General features: G+C 44.6%; 1 protein-coding gene across 1 annotated transcript; it reads right to left on the reverse strand.

Annotated features, from left to right (window-relative positions):
• Nucleotides 1-88: 88 nt before the first annotated feature.
• LOC123443910 lies at nucleotides 89-7,500 on the reverse strand. The gene is made up of 14 exons (XM_045120469.1): nucleotides 6,833-7,500; nucleotides 6,667-6,753; nucleotides 5,441-5,550; nucleotides 5,232-5,282; nucleotides 4,937-5,108; nucleotides 4,505-4,825; nucleotides 4,198-4,398; nucleotides 3,610-4,092; nucleotides 3,310-3,519; nucleotides 2,478-2,666; nucleotides 2,042-2,205; nucleotides 1,600-1,758; nucleotides 1,211-1,289; nucleotides 89-830 (listed from the first exon to the last, which is right to left on the reverse strand). Exons 1-14 carry the CDS (start codon nucleotides 7,307-7,309, stop codon nucleotides 390-392), a joined length of 3,144 nt encoding a protein of 1,047 aa, XP_044976404.1. The 5' UTR covers nucleotides 7,310-7,500; the 3' UTR covers nucleotides 89-389.
• Nucleotides 7,501-17,188: the final 9,688 nt, after the last annotated feature.

The raw sequence follows: 17,188 nt of genomic DNA on the forward strand, positions 1-17,188 counted from the left end.
CATAGATTGTACTGATTCTTCCTTAACCAGCACGCAACATGAATGATCTCCTCAAAGGGAAAGGAGATGGTATGCAGTTAACTAAGAGTAAAGGCTAACATGCACAGTCCTCTCAGCACAGGAAGACAATCAGTACAATGTTCCAAGAGAATCAGTTCCCGTGGCCACAAAAGGAGAACGCGAACGGGGTCAACAGAAGTTCCATCACAAAGCCAATTTACACCTACGAACCTAAGATCCTCGATGGCCTAGTTATGTTACAGGGCAAAACTGGACAAAAATAATCACATCCACCTGGGAGCAACCAGTTAGGAAATTAGCAGCAACAAAGAATGAACAAAATTTCCTGGAGAATGAATAACTTCCCTAAGTATGTAGTTAAACGCTACTCAATCAACTGTCCTTGTGTCGTTTAAGCGACCGGCATCATCTGACGGTGGCTTTATGTACCTCCCTATCGTTTTTTGCCGAGCCCTCTTCTTCATTCTCTGGATCTTGTCTTTGGTCTGCTGCTTCCTCCGCTCCTTCTCCTGCTGCCGCATGGTCCTCTCCCGCTCATAGAGACCTTGCCACACAACTTCACCAGTTTGTGGCCAGAGCCACCTTCTGTCAGGGTGGTCCGCATCAGCCTCTTCTGCCAAGTCTTCGTCCATGCTCTTCAGAGTAGCGTAGGAGAACCACTGGATTGACATCTGACCTCTCCTGCCCTCAAGCAGATGCTGCTCCTGCATGGCACCAGTCTCTGGGTTTACATAGACCATCCGCCGTGCACTGTGGAACGCCCAAACGTTTACAATCAACTCGAGAACACCAGAGTAGCAGTGCTTGTCCTGTACATGTATATATCCACAAGAGAGCAAGGGTCACAGGTTTTCGAGGTGGAAATAACATAACTATCATACTCCCTCCGTTCCTAAATACGAATATAAGTCTTTTTAGAGATTTCACTAGAGGCCTACATACGGAGCAAAATGATTGAATCTATACTTTAAAGTATGTCTATATACATCCGTACGTAGTCCCCCTAGTGGAACCTCTTAAAAGACTTATATTTAGGAATGGAGGGAGTATATCACAAACATGTACTAGGTCAGATTTCATTTCCGGTACAAGTGATCAGCTGTTCTTTTGTGTCAGTCAAAAGTGTTTGAATGTTCTACGGAGCATATCAGTATTAACTCTATTGTCAATAGGTGATAGAGGCGCTCACCCTGTGGAGACTCAAGATACAATGACCGGTTTGATGATGCTTGTCGTACATCTGTGCATCCAGCGCATCTACAAACATCCTACAAAACAGCATCTCTGTAAAACACCAACCGAGTATATATAAAAGGATTTGAACCATATAACATGGAAGGACTTAAAACACACCAAGTCCTCTTTGGACCTTAGCCCAACGTCTGCACGTGCAACAACAAGGATATATGCTTAAACAGTAAAAGTATACACATACAGTACAACTTTAAATATGGCGTCATTGGAGACTGTATATACACAGGCTATGAAATTCCTACAGTCCACTTGAAATGCATATACAAGGCAATGACCAACTAGCCAGTGCACCAGGATTTATAGTACTTCAAAAACAAATGTTACCTTGAGAACATTACAAATTCCAGGAATGATCTCGTAGGCAAAACCCAACTTTGCATGACAGACCACGTGTCTCCATCACTAGGCATACGTGGCAGAGAGTTCAAATCTCCATCAAGCTGCACGCCATACATCCTTTGAAAAGCCTCCAAAACAGCTAACCTTCAAGACAGAACATGAAGAAAAATTAGCTTATTGTAAAACAAAAGCAATTAGCACAGCCAAAAATTCTACGTTAAACAGTTCTAGTAACTTTAGTTCTGTAAACATTGTAGGCCAGAAAGGGCAGTAAGATTCTCTAAATGTTACTCTGTAAGAAATGATGGTTGGTAACATGTTTTTAGGACAACTTATTGCCCAACCAAATACAATATCTGTTAAAACTAGATCATTCGCAAAACTACATGCAACAGTGCAGCCTATGAAACATGATTAAATAGATGACCTGCAGTTCCCAGCATTAATCGCATCACAGAGGGACCAGAAATCTTGATTAGCATGATTTCTTGGATCTTGGTCCATACGAACCCAAAAGTAGAAAGCATCTCCATGCTTTTGAGTTTGAATAGCTTCCAACATTGCAGATTCAGCATTTTTTGACAAGCTCGCCTGCTTAGGAAATGGGATTGTAAGTATAAATAAGATGCTAACAATTATGCACGACCTGGATAACTAATTTACATTGCATCACCAAAAGGAAAATTCATATCTACAGCTTGACAACATATTAGGCAGTGACATCCAATGCACAGGTTTTGCACAAAGAGTAATACCCAAATCATTCTTATATCTATCATATTCATTGAAAATCAGTGGTACCCAACAATAAAAATAATCAAAATACAAATACCTCTTTGATATCAAAACAAAAATCATTTTACCTTTCTTGCAGTCACCCTCCAGGATTGAAATCCTATCCAAGAATTCTTGTGTATCCGGTCAATTCTGTTAGCCAAAGCAAAGAAAGCTCCAAATTCACCAAGGATATCTCTGTAGTACCCACTGTTGAGCAGCGGGAGACGAGAAGAAGCATCAATGTCATCTGCTCCGAATCTTCGACCTTTTGAAGACTAATGGAAAACAAACTTCATGTGATCAATTTAAGCCATTGAAATATTTCTTGAAGAGTGGCCAAATATATTCTGGCTAGCCACAAACCAACATCCGTTCCATTAGTATTAATTCAGTGACAAACAATAATTTGAAACAAAGAAGAAATACCTATTTATTTATTTTAGTGGAAGAAGAAATAACTAATATACACATATTTGTATCTACATGTGAAGTCACCAGTCAGCACATGGGATGTTGGATTAAGTTTAGCCCGGTCAGGTATCTCCTCGAGTGACAAAATCAGAGCAATGCAAATCTGACGCAATGGTATACATGGCAGTTATATATGTATAACACCTACTTACATGAGTATGATGAGTTTGCATTAGTTATATGCAGGAAGCAATGCAAACCTTAGTTTCATCAAAAGTTGTAGTCACACTGTCACACTCCCCATCTAACATGTACAACCAGCCATGGTACAAGGAATATAACACTTATAAAAGGTCGGCTACAGATTTTAGATCTCACGATAAATTTTAGTGATTTATTGGTTTATAACATCAGAAATGGTTTTAAATGTGTACATTTGGAGCATTCAGGCTGACCATTTAACATTCTGAATAACTTGGTTAGTGCTAAGAGGTGAAAACAGCTTACCAGGCCAATTCCACGATACAGAGAGCTTTGATGCAGAAAGGGCCAAGTCCCCTCCCCATAGAAGGGTTCATATATACAGAGTGGCTGGCCTGTCCGTTCAAGCTCCTTTTCATCTCTTTCATGTAATTCATTTTTCATCCTGTCCACCCTTTTGACATTTCTATACACTTCCTCCCATGTTCCATGAGGTTGGTCACTCCTCTCCTTCAACTGCATAACAATCCAACCAAATTACTTAGGATGCATGGTTAAAACGGTGAAAAGTGATGTGTCAAATACCAAATTTACATCAATACATACATTCTCTTCTTCCAATTTCATTTTGGTGCTCATAATCCCATTTGCTCTTTCTTCCTTCCAAGCAATAGCAGAGAAACTTTCATCAATCTTTGGTGTACTACTGTGAGGATCGTCCTTTCTGTTCCTGTGCCAATCCATTTTCTGGAGCATCATGCAGTCAGTCAAACTTTCATTCATATTATACACGTGCTTCACATCCTCAAATAGATGCCATTTCCACTCTTGTTTCAAAGGCAAAGGTATCTCCCCAGCAGTTAACGGGGTCAGTGTTTCGGAAGGAAACTTGATAACATTTTCCAATAGTACAGCATAGCCTTCAATGACTTCAGAAGCCATCAGATCCTTCGCCCGGGCTTTACCAACTGATGCAATATTCTTCCCTAGAACGGATAGTTCCCCGTTTGATACCACTTGCAGTAGGACTTGACTTAACATGGCGATATTCTTTCTTGGAAAAAGGAATCCATTTATCCCATCATCAATCTAAGCCATGAAGATAACCATGTTAGCTTATGACAAGATGTGCAATGGTAAGGTATTGAGTTGATAAATGCAATGCCAATAAAATTTGAGAGATCATGAGCATACATATTTTGTGATCATTCCAAGGTCCGGAGCTATAACCAGCTTCTCAAGAATCATAGCTTCGACTAGCACACTGGGGAAGGATTGCTCATCAAGGCAAGAACAGTATATGACAAGGTTAGCTATAGCAAGGAGATTATCAGTATCTTCAACAGCAACATGCTCTACTGCACCTCTTGGGAAGCCAACATTTAAAGCAATGGCCTATGATGATAAGAGCAATACCAAGCAGTTAGATGCAATTTAACGGTTTATGACCTCTAAATAGTGAATTCAAACGATGAAAGACAGCATGGTGGTACATCCTAACCTCAAGGGCTATCCTATGCTTATCGGTTCGGTTTCCTGTCAAGATTCTCACTTTCAGTTCAGTCTGTGTGCTATTCTCAGAAGGATACTGCTGTAAAAGAGGTCCTACTGCTTGCAAGACAAGTGCCTCTTCCATCAAAAGCCCACCATATGAAAACTGACTACCAACCATTGCAATTACAAAATCTCTTGGACCTAAACTCAGGCTGATTCTCACATCTTTGTCATAATTTTTCGCAATGAATCTATCAGCTTGAAATGCTACTGCAGGAGAACCTGGAATCACGAAATAGTTACCAGAATCAAATGCAGCATACGTCACCTGCAGGAAATGAATATAATAAAATAATCTTATGTTAGGCTGGGGACTCTACATAAAAACACAAACAGAATTAATACATCAAATTTAGTTGTATGAGAATAGCTTAAATACCGGCAATATGTAGGTGGGGAAAACTATAACATTTGCCCTGCTAAAAACTTCTTGCCAATCACCTAGGATTTGAGTCATTCCACTAGAGTTATATTCCCTAATACAATGAGCGAGGGAAGTCTCTTGCACAGTCCAAATGACAGGTACGGATTTGAAAGGCTCCTGCAAAAGACTGCAGCAAGACACATTAACTTTGAGTGAACATTTGGAAGCGGTCAAAATTAAACACCTTACTTTGCGCAAACATCTTAGAATAATATGAAATGTGTAGTCATAGTCCTTGTTTCATAACTACCTTGAAAATATTGGCCTTGCTTCAATTGAGTTTACAAGCATGCCATCATAGCTGCAGAAATGCAAATAAACCTGATGAGGAAATTATTAGGATGTGAGGCTGAAGCGGTGAAGCCACATACTATTCTCACGGAAAAAATGTTACAGTATGAGACAACATGCAGTAAGTAATACAAGCAAATAACTGGCAAGATATACTTTAAACCTTACTCTAGCCAATCTATAGAAGTGAGTAACTTTGTGTCCACAGGTAAGATCTCAACTGGTATGCCAATAGTCCTCCAAATACTACTACATGGGCCATCCTCAAATGAGAAAACCTGCATTGACAATTTGCAAAGCGGATTAATAACAACATACAGACAGGGAGTTTATGACATTTCAATCGTGCGCGTCCATTTTGGTTTGGGTACTTGTGCGGTTCAATTTTTGTGCAAAAGACCATAGATACACACGATGATAAGAGAGACACAACTAATCTATGCCTCAGTACTTGGGTTTCGACTAGACATCTCGACTTGAATAGTTGGACTAGTCAAGCAACTTGTTGACTAGACGTGACCCAGCAAGCACAACTAGTGGCTAGACTAATTGTGCTCACGTTAGAACGAGCCCACTCCAATAGATATATACTTCCTAGTAAGCCCAAAGTATCAACCTAGCTCCCTCCGACAACCTAATACTGGTAGCAAGATGCTGTGCTGATTCAGCAAGTGGCCATGTATTTCTGGCTCCCACTCCCTTCAAATTTTGCAGTGTAGTTAACTACTAATGTGGTATATTTGTAGCAAGTATGGTCCACTAGTCTATGCATCGCACCTCGGCGACAAGACTCGACGCTTTGACTCATAAACTTAACACATGCAAAAGTTTCTGCAACATAATGATCATGCACAATACAAAGAAGACAAAACAATACAAATGAATAGTAGTACATATTTGATTTCAATAAAGATCCTATTTCATCTCTAAGTGCTCATGAACTAGCAGTAATCAAAATATCGAAAGTGTGCAAAGGTAGGAGGAGGGTTTGGGAGTTCAAGCATACCACAGTCCACAGGGTTCCATAAGACCATAACGCACATAGGGGTGATTAGGATACATATACGCAAGATATACTCCATTAGTCTAACAAAATACCACTAAGACTTGCAATGCATAAATTAGATTTGATTGTTGCCACGTTCGAAAGAGGTGCTGACAGTGATACCTCATGCTACCTCTCATGGAACTGCTATACTAGGAAGTGTGAACGTCGAAGTCAGAACTAAGAGATTAGTTGCATTACCGAATAGTACATCAGATACGGAATCTGAACTTGTTGTGTATACCATCAAGGAATATCACTTGTCGAAGCAAACCAACTAATGAACGAAACAATAAAGACACGGCAACACGCGTTCCAGTATTCAGAAGGAAGCAGTTGAGCCACGCACCTTCATTTCGTAGCCCATCGCCTCCAGCACAGAGGCTACGCTGATCATCTGAAGCTGCATTGCGTCGGGAGAGAGATCCCCAAACACCTAAACGAAGTGCAATGGAAAATCAGAACCAAAATCGCGAGAAAACAGAACCCAAGCACCATCCAGCTCAATAACTCACCAAGGCGAGGCGCGGCTTCCGGACCCCGACCCTCTTTACGGGTCTCCCGAGCTCCGCCAAGCTCTGAGCATCCTGACTCCGCTCCCTCGCCCACTTGTCCCGCAGCCTCGTGGGCTCGAACGTGAGGCCCTCGCCGGCCTCCAGCCCGCCGAGGCCGCGAGGCAGCACGGCTTCGGCCCGGCCCTGCCCCCCGCCCGCGCTGGCGCGTCGAGAAGGGAGCAGCATCGTCGGGTTCTCGACGACGACCGATCCGGGGAGGAAGGTGTACACGAGAATGGTGACGAAGAAGAAGGCGGCGGCGGTGCCGATCCACTGAAGGAAGTCCACCTTGTCGAACAGCAGGAACCGCGCGAGCCTGGATCTCATGCCTGGCCTCCGCGCCGCGCCCCCGCCGCCCGACGGGGCGCGCGGCACCGGGGCCGGCGCCGCCGCGCGCTTGTAGCTCCCCGACCCGGCGGCGCTGTCGAGGGAGCCCATCGGCACTCGTCCTAGGGTTTCGGGGCGGCCGCGCCGGTGGAGAGCATGGCGGGTGAGCGAGCGAGCGATTAGAAGCGGAGCAGTTGAGGGGAGCTGGGGACTGTGGAAGACTCGTGAGTCGTATTTAGCGAAGGAGGCGTTGCGTTGCGCTGCACCTGTTTCGTTCGTTTGGTCCGAGAGGGATGGGGGCGACTGGCGAGGACGAAGGGGCCTGGTGTGGTTTAAGGCGGAGCCGAGGCGGCGCTGGGACGTCGGATCGAAATCCGACCGACGGCGGGGTCTCGGGGGTTTAGCCTCGCGGAGCATGGGGCCGCGTGTTTCGGGAACCGGATGGAGTTACCACGTCTTGGGCTCCGTGTCATGCTGCTGCCACGCCGCCATGGGTGTTACAGGGAATGACAGGTGGGACGACTTCTTTCAGGGCCCGCCTGGCAGCCTCAAGGGTCAGCCGTTTATCGGGTGAGCTTCTACCTGTTTTGCAGTCTCTGGCGACATGTTTTTTCTCGTGCGCCGCAGTGCTACTTGCCTGGGATGGAAATAATTAATCAGAATATGAATGAAACCACTCGGGGAGAAAAGTGACAGGGAAAAGGGAGAGCGTTGATTCGTCCTTCGACCGTAAAGTCTGGGAACGGTGGGGCGGGGTACATGGTTGTTACCTCACCTGGGGAAGGGAGGGAGAGAACCGGGTGGCTCCGTGGCCGAAAGCTCCAGCCGTGGCGGCCACAAAGCGAGCGTTGCGTCCGGCCAAAGGAGAAATATGCCGCCCCGCTGCGGACGCAACGCAGCGCGTGTGTGCGGCTAGGGAATGTGTTGCGTAAACCGTGAGGACAACTAATGCTGTGTTTGGTTGAAGGGATGTTCTTCCAGAACGGGGATAAACACTTTTTTCTGTGGTTGTCATGCGTTTGGATCTGGGACGAGGAGGGATAGCGTCAACCAGATGCTGGGAATATTCTTTAAACAAAGGGATGTGGCCAACCGCCAAAAACGGACGGGCGGTGGCAACCACCCTGGGGCGGCCGACACGGCAGGGCGTGGGAGGCGGCCGGCGCGGGAGGGCGGCCGGCGCGGGTGGAGGCGGCCGGCACGGGTGGCGGCCGGCGCGGGTGGCGCAGGAGGAGGCCGACGCGGCAGGATTCCATCCTCCCAACCAAACAAAAAAAAGGATAAACTTACCCTACCAACCAAACAAAAAAGGGTTATATCCCCAGCCACCTGGTTGGGGATACCCACAACCACCCTAGCCTATCCCTCCAACCAAACACACCCTACAATGCGGCGTCGATTGTTTAAGGTTGGTTGTAATGGGAGTATCATATATTAGTATCGTGTATATGATACTAGTGTAGTATGATACTACACCCGTAATGCATAGTATCATATGTTACTTCCTCTGTCACGGTTTAGAAGGCATGCTTGAAAAATTTCTCGGATCAAGGTAGTCACCGATTGGTTGTGAGATGTAGCAGGTATAGATGCTAATGCGCCTAACCAACTGAAAAAATACTAGTATTAATGTGTGATCAGCAAATTGAGAGGGTGCATGCATGAATAGTACTAGTACTAATTAATATGAGTAATTGCTTTCGCGCCTTAAACCAGATCTATTTTGGAAACGCACGCAAGTCTAACTGTGCCTTCTAAACCGTGACGGAGGAAGTAGCATCATAGGATAGATTATTTATTGCCATGCATGACACATAGTAGCATAACATTTAATATGATACGGTATCATAATATGATACTCAACCCTCTCGTTCTTCATTTAATTCTATGCCACCTCATCAAAATTGCTTAGTTGACATGCATGATAATAGCTATGATACTACCATTACGACCAGCCTAAGTTGAGATCGATAGAAAACGCAGTCTAACGCGTCGACGCGAATAGATGTCGTAATCCATTTTTATTTAAATTTGGTTGGGTTTGCATCGGTGTGGACGCATTCGATGCTCGCCCTTGTTCTTTGACCCGCCCGTGGGTGACACACCTCACACCTCTCGCCACGTCACCCTCACTGTTGTCGTCCACTTCCCGTTGGTTGGATGTGTCTAGGCCGCCATCGCGTCCACGCTTTCCCCCCGTCTCCATGTCGCATCTGATGTCCGCTCTTGCCGGCATGTTGATGGCCTCTTTTCACGTCGTCATAACACCTTCATGGGAACACCACCCCCTCTCCTCCATGGCCGTCAGCCGCTCTCCACGTTCGGCTACCTCGCACCAAGGTTGCCCTCACTTCCACGGGCATGCTGCATGTACGGGAGGAGAGGCACGTGGCTCTTCACCGGCCGCTACTCCACCACGCCCATAAGGTGTTCGACATTTGTGTCGGCAATGTACCATGGATAGTTGGGATGGGTTCGTTTTCAATAACTTCATGTGTTAATGATGAGGATTTTGTGAATTCAATGTTGGAAATATGTCCTAGAGGCAATGATAATATAGTTATTATTATATTTCTTGTTTCAAGATAATCGTTTATTATCCATTCTATAATTGTATTGAATGAAAGCATAGATACATGTGTGGATACATAGACAAAACAATGTCCCTAGAAAGCCTCTAGTTGGCTAGCCAGTTGATCAAGGATGGTTTGATCAAGGATGGTCAAGGTTTTCTGACCATATGCAAGTGTTGTCACTTGATAACTAGATCACATCATTAGGAGAATCATGTGATGGACTAGACCCAAACTATAAACGTAGCATGTGATCGTGTCATTTTGTTGCTATTGTTTTCTGCGTGTCAAGTATTTATTCCTATGACCATGAGATCATATAACTCACTAACATCGGAGGAATACCATGTGTGTATCAAACGTCGCAACGTAACTGGCTGACTATAAAGGTGCTCTACAGGTATCTCCGAAGGTGTCCGTTGAGTTAGCATGGATCAAGACTAGGATTTGTCGCTCCGTGTGACGGAGAGGTATCCCGGGGCCCACTCGGTAATACAACATCACAACCAAGCCTTGCAAGCAATGTGACTAAGTGTAAGTCATGGGATCTTGTATTACAGAACGAGTAAAGAGATTTGTCGGTAACGAGATTGAAATAGGTATACGGATATCGACGATTGAATCTCGGGCAAGTAACATACCGAAGGACAAAGGGAATGACATACGGGATTATATGAATCCTTGACACTGAGGTTCAGCCGATAAGTTCTTCGGAGAATATGTAAGATCCAATATGGGCATCCAGGTCCCGCTATTGGATATTGACCGAGGAGTGTCTCGGGTCATGTCTACATAGTTCTCGAACCCGCATGGTCTGCACACTTAAGGTTCGATGATGTTTTAGTATAGTTGAGTTATGTGTGTGGTTACCGAATGTTGTTCGGAGTCTCGGATGAGATCACGGACGTCACGAGGGTTTCCGGAATGGTTCGGAAACGAAGATTGATATATAGGATGGTTTCATTTGGTCACCGAAAGGTTTCGGGCATTTCCGGCAGTGTACGGGGAGTGACGAATGGGTTCTGGGTATTCACCGGGAGGGGCCCACCCACCTGAAAGTGAGCCGAGTAACCCTAGGGTGACGCACCAACCCTTAGTGTGTTGGTGGAGCCAGCCCAAGAGGGCTATGGTGCCACAGGTAAAAAAATCAAAGGAAAAAAAGGAAAGAGGGAGGTGGGAAGGAAGAGGAGGACTCCTCCTTCCCCAAACCGAATTGGAGAAGGAGTCCTCCTCTCCCTTCGGTCGGCGCACCCTTGGGGTCCTTGAGCCCCAAGGCTAGCCCCTCCCCTCCTCCTATATATACTGGTGGTTTTAGGGCTTTTGAGACACAACTTTGCCACATGCAACTCAAACCTATACCACATAGTTTTACCTCTAGATCGGATTTTTGCGGAGCTCGGGCGGAGCCCTGCAGGAGTAGATCATCACCACCACCGGAGCGCCATCACGCTGTCGGAGAACTCGTCTACTTCTCTGTGTCTCTTGCTGGATCAAGAAGGCCGAGATCATCATCGAGCTATACGTGTGCTGAACGCGGAGGTGCCGTCCGTTCGGCGCTAGATCGGAACGGATCGTGGGACGACGGTGATTTGAATCACGAAGCTGTACCACTACATCAACCGCGTTTCTTAACGCTTCCCGCTTAGAGATCTACAAGGGTACGTAGATCTAATCTCCTCTTGTAGATGGACATCACCATGATAGGTCTTCGTGTGCGTAGGAAATTTTTTGTTTCCCATGCAACGTTCCCCAACAGTGGCATCATGAGCTAGGTTCATGCGTAGATGTTATCTCGAGTAGAACACAAAAGATTTTGTGGACGTTGATGTTCAATTTGCTGCCCTCCTTATTCTTTTCTCGATTCGGCGGTATTGTTGGCCTTAAGCGGCCCGGACCGACATTACTCGTACGCTTACGAGAAACTGGTTTCATCGACTAACATGCAACTTTGTTGCATAAAGATGACTGGCGGGTGCCTGTTTTTTCAACTTTAGTTGAATTGGTTTTGACTGAGGCGGTCCTTGGAGAGAGGTTAAATAGCAATTTGCACATATCCGTTGTGGTTTTTGCGTAAGTAAGATGCGATCATACTAGATACCCATAGCAGCCACGTAAACACATGCAACAACAAATTAGAGGACGTCTAACTTGTTTTTGCACGGTATGCTTGTGATATGATATGGCCAAAGACGTGATGTGATATATTGGATGTATGAGATGATCATGTTGTAATAGTTAATATCGACTTGCATGTCGATGCTACGGCAACCGGCAGGAGCCATAGGGTTGTCTTTAAACTAATGTTTGTCTTTGCAGATGCGTTTACTATATTGCTAGGTCCTAGCTTTAGTAGTAATAGCATAGATAGCACTACAACCTCGATGGCGGCACAATTATGGAGATCATGGTGTGGCGCCGGTGACAAGAAGATCATGTCGGTGCTTTGGTGATGGAGATCAACAAGCACAAGATGATGGCCATATCATGTCACTTATGAATTGCATGTGATGTTAATTCTTTTATGCACCTTATTTTGCTTAGAACGACGGTAGCATTATAAGGTGATCTCTCACTAAAATTTCAAGATGAAATTGTGTTCTTACCGACTGTGCACCGCTGCGACAGTTCATTGTTTTGAGACACCACGTGATGATCGGGTGTGATAGACTCAACGTTCACATACAATGGGTGCAAAACAGTTGCACACGCGGAACACTCGGGTTAAACTTGACGAGCCTAGCATGTGCAGACATGGCCTCAGAACACATGAGACCGAAAGGTAGAGCATGAATCGTATAGTTGATATGATTAGCATAGAGATGCTTACCACTGACACTATTCTCAACTCACTTGATGATCGAACTTGAGTTAGTGAATTTGGGTCATGTACCACTCAAATGACTAGAGAGATGTACTTTTTGAGTGGGATTTTATCACTAATTTGATTAGTTAGACTCTAATTATCTTAAACATAGTCTAAGTCCACTTTGCAATATTTGTGTTCTAAATCAATGGCTCATGCAGTAGCAACCCTCAATTTTAATACGTTCCTAGAGAAAGCTAAGTTGAAAGATGATGGAAGAAACTTTGTAGACTGGGCTCGTAATCTAAAGCTGCTCCTGCAAGATGGGAAGAAGGATTATGTCCTTAATGTTGCGCTAGGAGATGAACCACCCGCTACGTCTAGCCAAGATGTTTTGAACGCCTGGTTAACACGTAAGGAGGACTACTCAGTAGTTCAATGTGCAGTCTTGTATGGCTTAGAGCCGGGACTTAACGGCGCTTTAAGCGTCATGGAGCATATGAGATGTTCCAATAGTTGAAGTTTATCTTTCAGAAGAATGCCCAGATCGAGAGGTATGTGACCTACGATAAATTCTATGCTTGCAAGATGGAGGAGAATTCGTCTGTCAGTGAACATGTGCTCAAAATGTCTAGGTACTCAAACCGTCTAGCTGAGCTGGGGATTAAACTCCCGCAAGAGGCTATCACTGACATAATTCTTCAATCACTGCCACCTAGCTATAAGATCTTTGTGTTGAACTATAACATGCAAGGGATGAACAAGTCACCCAGCGAGTTATTCGCGATGCTGAAAGTCGCGCAGTCAGAACTCCGGAAAGAGCATCAAGTGTTGATGGTCAATAAGACCACTGGTTTCAAGAGAAACGGCAAAGGCAAGAAGGGTAACTCCAAGAAGAGCGGCAAGCCTGTTGCCAATCCGACGAAGAAACCCAAGGCTGGACCTAAGCCTGAAACAGAGTGTTATTATCGCAAGGGACTGGGTCACTATAAGCGCAACTGCCCCAAGTATTTGGCTGATAAGAAGGCGGCCAAGGAAAAATCAGGTATATTTGATATACATGTTATTAATGTGTAATTAACCAACTCTCGTAATAGTTCCTGGGTATTCGATACCGGTTATGTTGCTCATATTTGCAACTCGAAGGAGGAACTGGGGAATAAACGGAGGCTGACGAAGGATGAAGTGACGATGCGTGTGGGAAATGGTTCCAAGGTTGATGCAATCGTCGTCGGCACAGTCTCACTTCAGTTACCATCAGGATTAGTTATGAACTTAAAATAATTGTTATTTAGTGCCTGCGTTGAGCATGAACATTATATCTGGATCTTGTTTATTGCGAGACGGTTACTCGTTTAAGTCACAGAATAATGGTTTTCTATTTCTATGAGTAATATCTTTTATGTTGATGCACCCAATGTGAGATGATTGTTCATATTGAATCTTGATAGCGATGATACACATATACATAACATTGAGACCAAAAGATGTAGAGTTAACAATGATAGCGCCATGTTTTTGTGGCACTGCCGCTTACGTTATTGGTGTAAAGCGCATGAAGAAACTCCATTCCGATGGGCTTTTGGAGTCACTTCATTTTGAATCACTTGACACATGCGAACCATGCCTCATGGGAAAGATGACTAAGACTTCGTTCTCCGGAACAATGGAGCGTGCAAGTGACTTGTTGGAAATCATACATACCGATGTGTGTGGTCCAATGACTGTGGAGGCGCGCGGCGGATATCGTTATTTTCTCACCTTCACTGACGATTTGAGTAGGTATGGATAAATCTACTTGATGAAGCACAAGTCAGAAACATTTGAGAAGTTCAAGAAATTTCAGAGTGAAGTTGAAAATCATCGTAACAAGAAGATCAAGTTCCTACGTTCTGATCATGGGGGTGAATATCTGAGTTTGGAGTTTGGTGCTTGATACGTCTCCGTCGTATCTACATTTCCAAACTCTTTTGCCCATGTTTTGGACTCTAATTTGCATGATTTGAATGGAACTAACCCGGGCTAACGCTGTTTTCGGCAGAATTGTCATGGTGTTGTTTTTGCGTAGAAATAAAAGTTCTCGGAATGACCTGGAAATTTACGAGGATTTTTTGTGGAATATATAAAAAATACTGGCGCAAGAATCAACCGGAGGAGTAGAGGGAGGAGCCCACAAGCCCACCAGGCGCGGGGCCCCCTGGCCGTGCCTAGCAGGCTTGTGGGGCCCTCAGAGCTCCACCACCTCCAACTCCATCTTTATTTAGTCCCTTCCGTCCGGAAAAAAAATCAAGGAGGAGAGTACATCGCGTTTTACGATACGGAGGCGCCGCCACCACCTGTTCTTCCTCTGGAGGGCAGATCTGGAGTCCGTTCTGGGCTCCGAAGAGGGGAGATCGTCGCCATCGTCATCACCAACCTTCCTTCATCGCCAATTCCATGATGCTCTTCATCGTTCGTGAGTAATCTCATCGTAGGCTTGCTAGACGGTGATGGGTTGGATGAGGTCTATCATGAAATCGAGTTAGTTTTGATGGGGATTGATCCCTAGTATCCACTATGTTCTGAGATTGATGTTGCTACTACTTTGCCATGCTTAATGCTTGTCACTAGGGCCCGAGTGCCATGGTTTCAGATCTGAACCTATTATGTTCTCGTCAATATATGTGTGGTCTAGATCCTATCTTGCAAGTTGTAGTCACCTACTATGTGTTATGACCCGACAACCCCGGAGTGACAATAGACGGAACCACTCCTGGAGATGACCATAGTATAAGGAGTTCATGTATTCACTAAGTGCTAATGCGTTGTTCCGGTTCTCTATTAAAAAGAGAACCTTAATATCCCGTAGTTTCCATTAGGACCCCGCTGCCACGGGAGGGATGGACAATAGATGTCATCCAAGTTCTTTTCCCTAAGCATGTATGACTATATACGGAATGCATGCCTACATTACATTGACGAACTGGAGCTAGTTACATATCTCCCCATGTTATAACTGTTACATGATGAATGTCATCCGGGATAATTATCCATCACCGATCCAATGCCTACAAGTTTTTCCTACTGTTCCTTGCTACGTTACTTTGCCACTACTGTTGTCACTGCTACTACTGTTACCGCTACTGTTGTCACTGCTGCTACTGTCACCGTTGCTACTGTTGCTATCACACTACTTTGCTATTGAGACTTTGCTGCAGATACTAAGTCTTTCAGGTGTGGTTGAATTGACAACTCAACTGGTAATACTCGAGAATATTCTTTGGCTTCCCCTTGTGTCGAATCAACAAATTTGGGTTGAATACTCTACCCTTGAAAACTGTTGCGATACCCTATACTTGTGGGTTATCAAGACTATTTTCTGGCGCCGTTGGCGGGGAGGCATAGCTATATTCTTTGAGTCACTTGGGATTTACGTCTTTTGATCACTATGAGAAATCCGAGAGATCCAAAAACTAAAGTCTTGCCGTCAAGTACGAGGACGGGTAAGGAACTGCCATCTAGCTTTGCACTTGATTCACCTTCAGTTACGAGTAAGTTTGCGACACCACCTCCTGCTAGAAATTTTGATGTGTCGCATGTGCTTGATGATGCTACTTCTGTTGTCCATGATGCTTGTGATGATGCTTTGCTTGATACTACTTTGCCACTAGGTGCATTCCTTGATGCACAAATTGCTAGAGTTGCTGCTGAATGTGATGATACTTCTGAGACTGCTGAAATTATTGAAGTAGAACCTGTTGTTTCACCTGTTAGAACTAGATCTCCTAGATATGAATTGCCTGATATGCCTGAGGGTTATGTTATGGAGGGAGAGATAGCTGAGGACTTTCTTGCTTGTAAGGATAGTTATGATGTTGAGAAATTACCGCGCAAGTGGAAAGAAAAATCTCTGAACGCTAGGATGAAATACAACCCGAAGTTTGCTACTTCGCCTATCTTTGTGACCGATAAGGATTATGAATTCTCTGTCGACCCTGAGTTAATCACTTTGGTCGAATCTGATCCTTTTCATGGTTATGAGTCTGAAACAGTTGTAGCCCATCTTACTAAGCTGCACGATATAGCCACCCTATTCATGAGTGAGGAAAAGATCCGCCACTACTATATCCTTAAGCTGTTTCTTTTCTCGCTAAAGGATGATGCTAAGACTTGGTTCACTTCTCTTTCTCCTGGTTGTATGCGTAGCCCCCAGGATATGATCTACTACTTCTCTGAGAAATATTTTCCTGCCCATAAGAAGCAAGCTGCCTTGCAGGAAATATATAACTTTGCGCAAGTTAAAGAAGAGAGTCTCCCACAAGCTTGGGGGAGGCTTGTCTAGCTACTGAATGCTTGCCTGATCACCCTCTTGAGAAGAATGAAATACTTGATATCTTCTATAATGGACTAACCGATGCTTCTAAGGACCACCTAGATAGTTGTGTCGGTTGTGTTTTCAGGGAACGAACTGTAGAACAAGCTGAGATCCTATTGAATAATATCTTGTGCAATGAGAATGCTTGGACTATCCCCGAACTACCTCCTAAGCCAACTCCGAAGAAAATAGGTATCCTATTCCTCAGTCCTGAAGATATGCAAGAAGCTAAGAAATCTATGAGAGAGAAAGGCATTAAA

This window comes from Hordeum vulgare, chromosome 3H (genome assembly GCF_904849725.1).
Source record: "Hordeum vulgare subsp. vulgare chromosome 3H, MorexV3_pseudomolecules_assembly, whole genome shotgun sequence".
NCBI lineage: Eukaryota > Viridiplantae > Streptophyta > Magnoliopsida > Poales > Poaceae > Hordeum > Hordeum vulgare.

Coding starts and splice junctions, on each gene's coding strand:
- LOC123443910 (XM_045120469.1), bottom strand. CDS start 7,309: ATGGGCTCCCTCGACAGCGCCGCCGGGTCGGGGAGCTACAAGCGCGCG. Junction 1,290..1,599: donor GAATTTGTAATGTTCTCAAG/GTAACATTTGTT, acceptor GCTGTTTTGTAG/GATGTTTGTAGATGCGCTGG. Junction 831..1,210: donor GTATCTTGAGTCTCCACAGG/GTGAGCGCCTCT, acceptor ATACATGTACAG/GACAAGCACTGCTACTCTGG.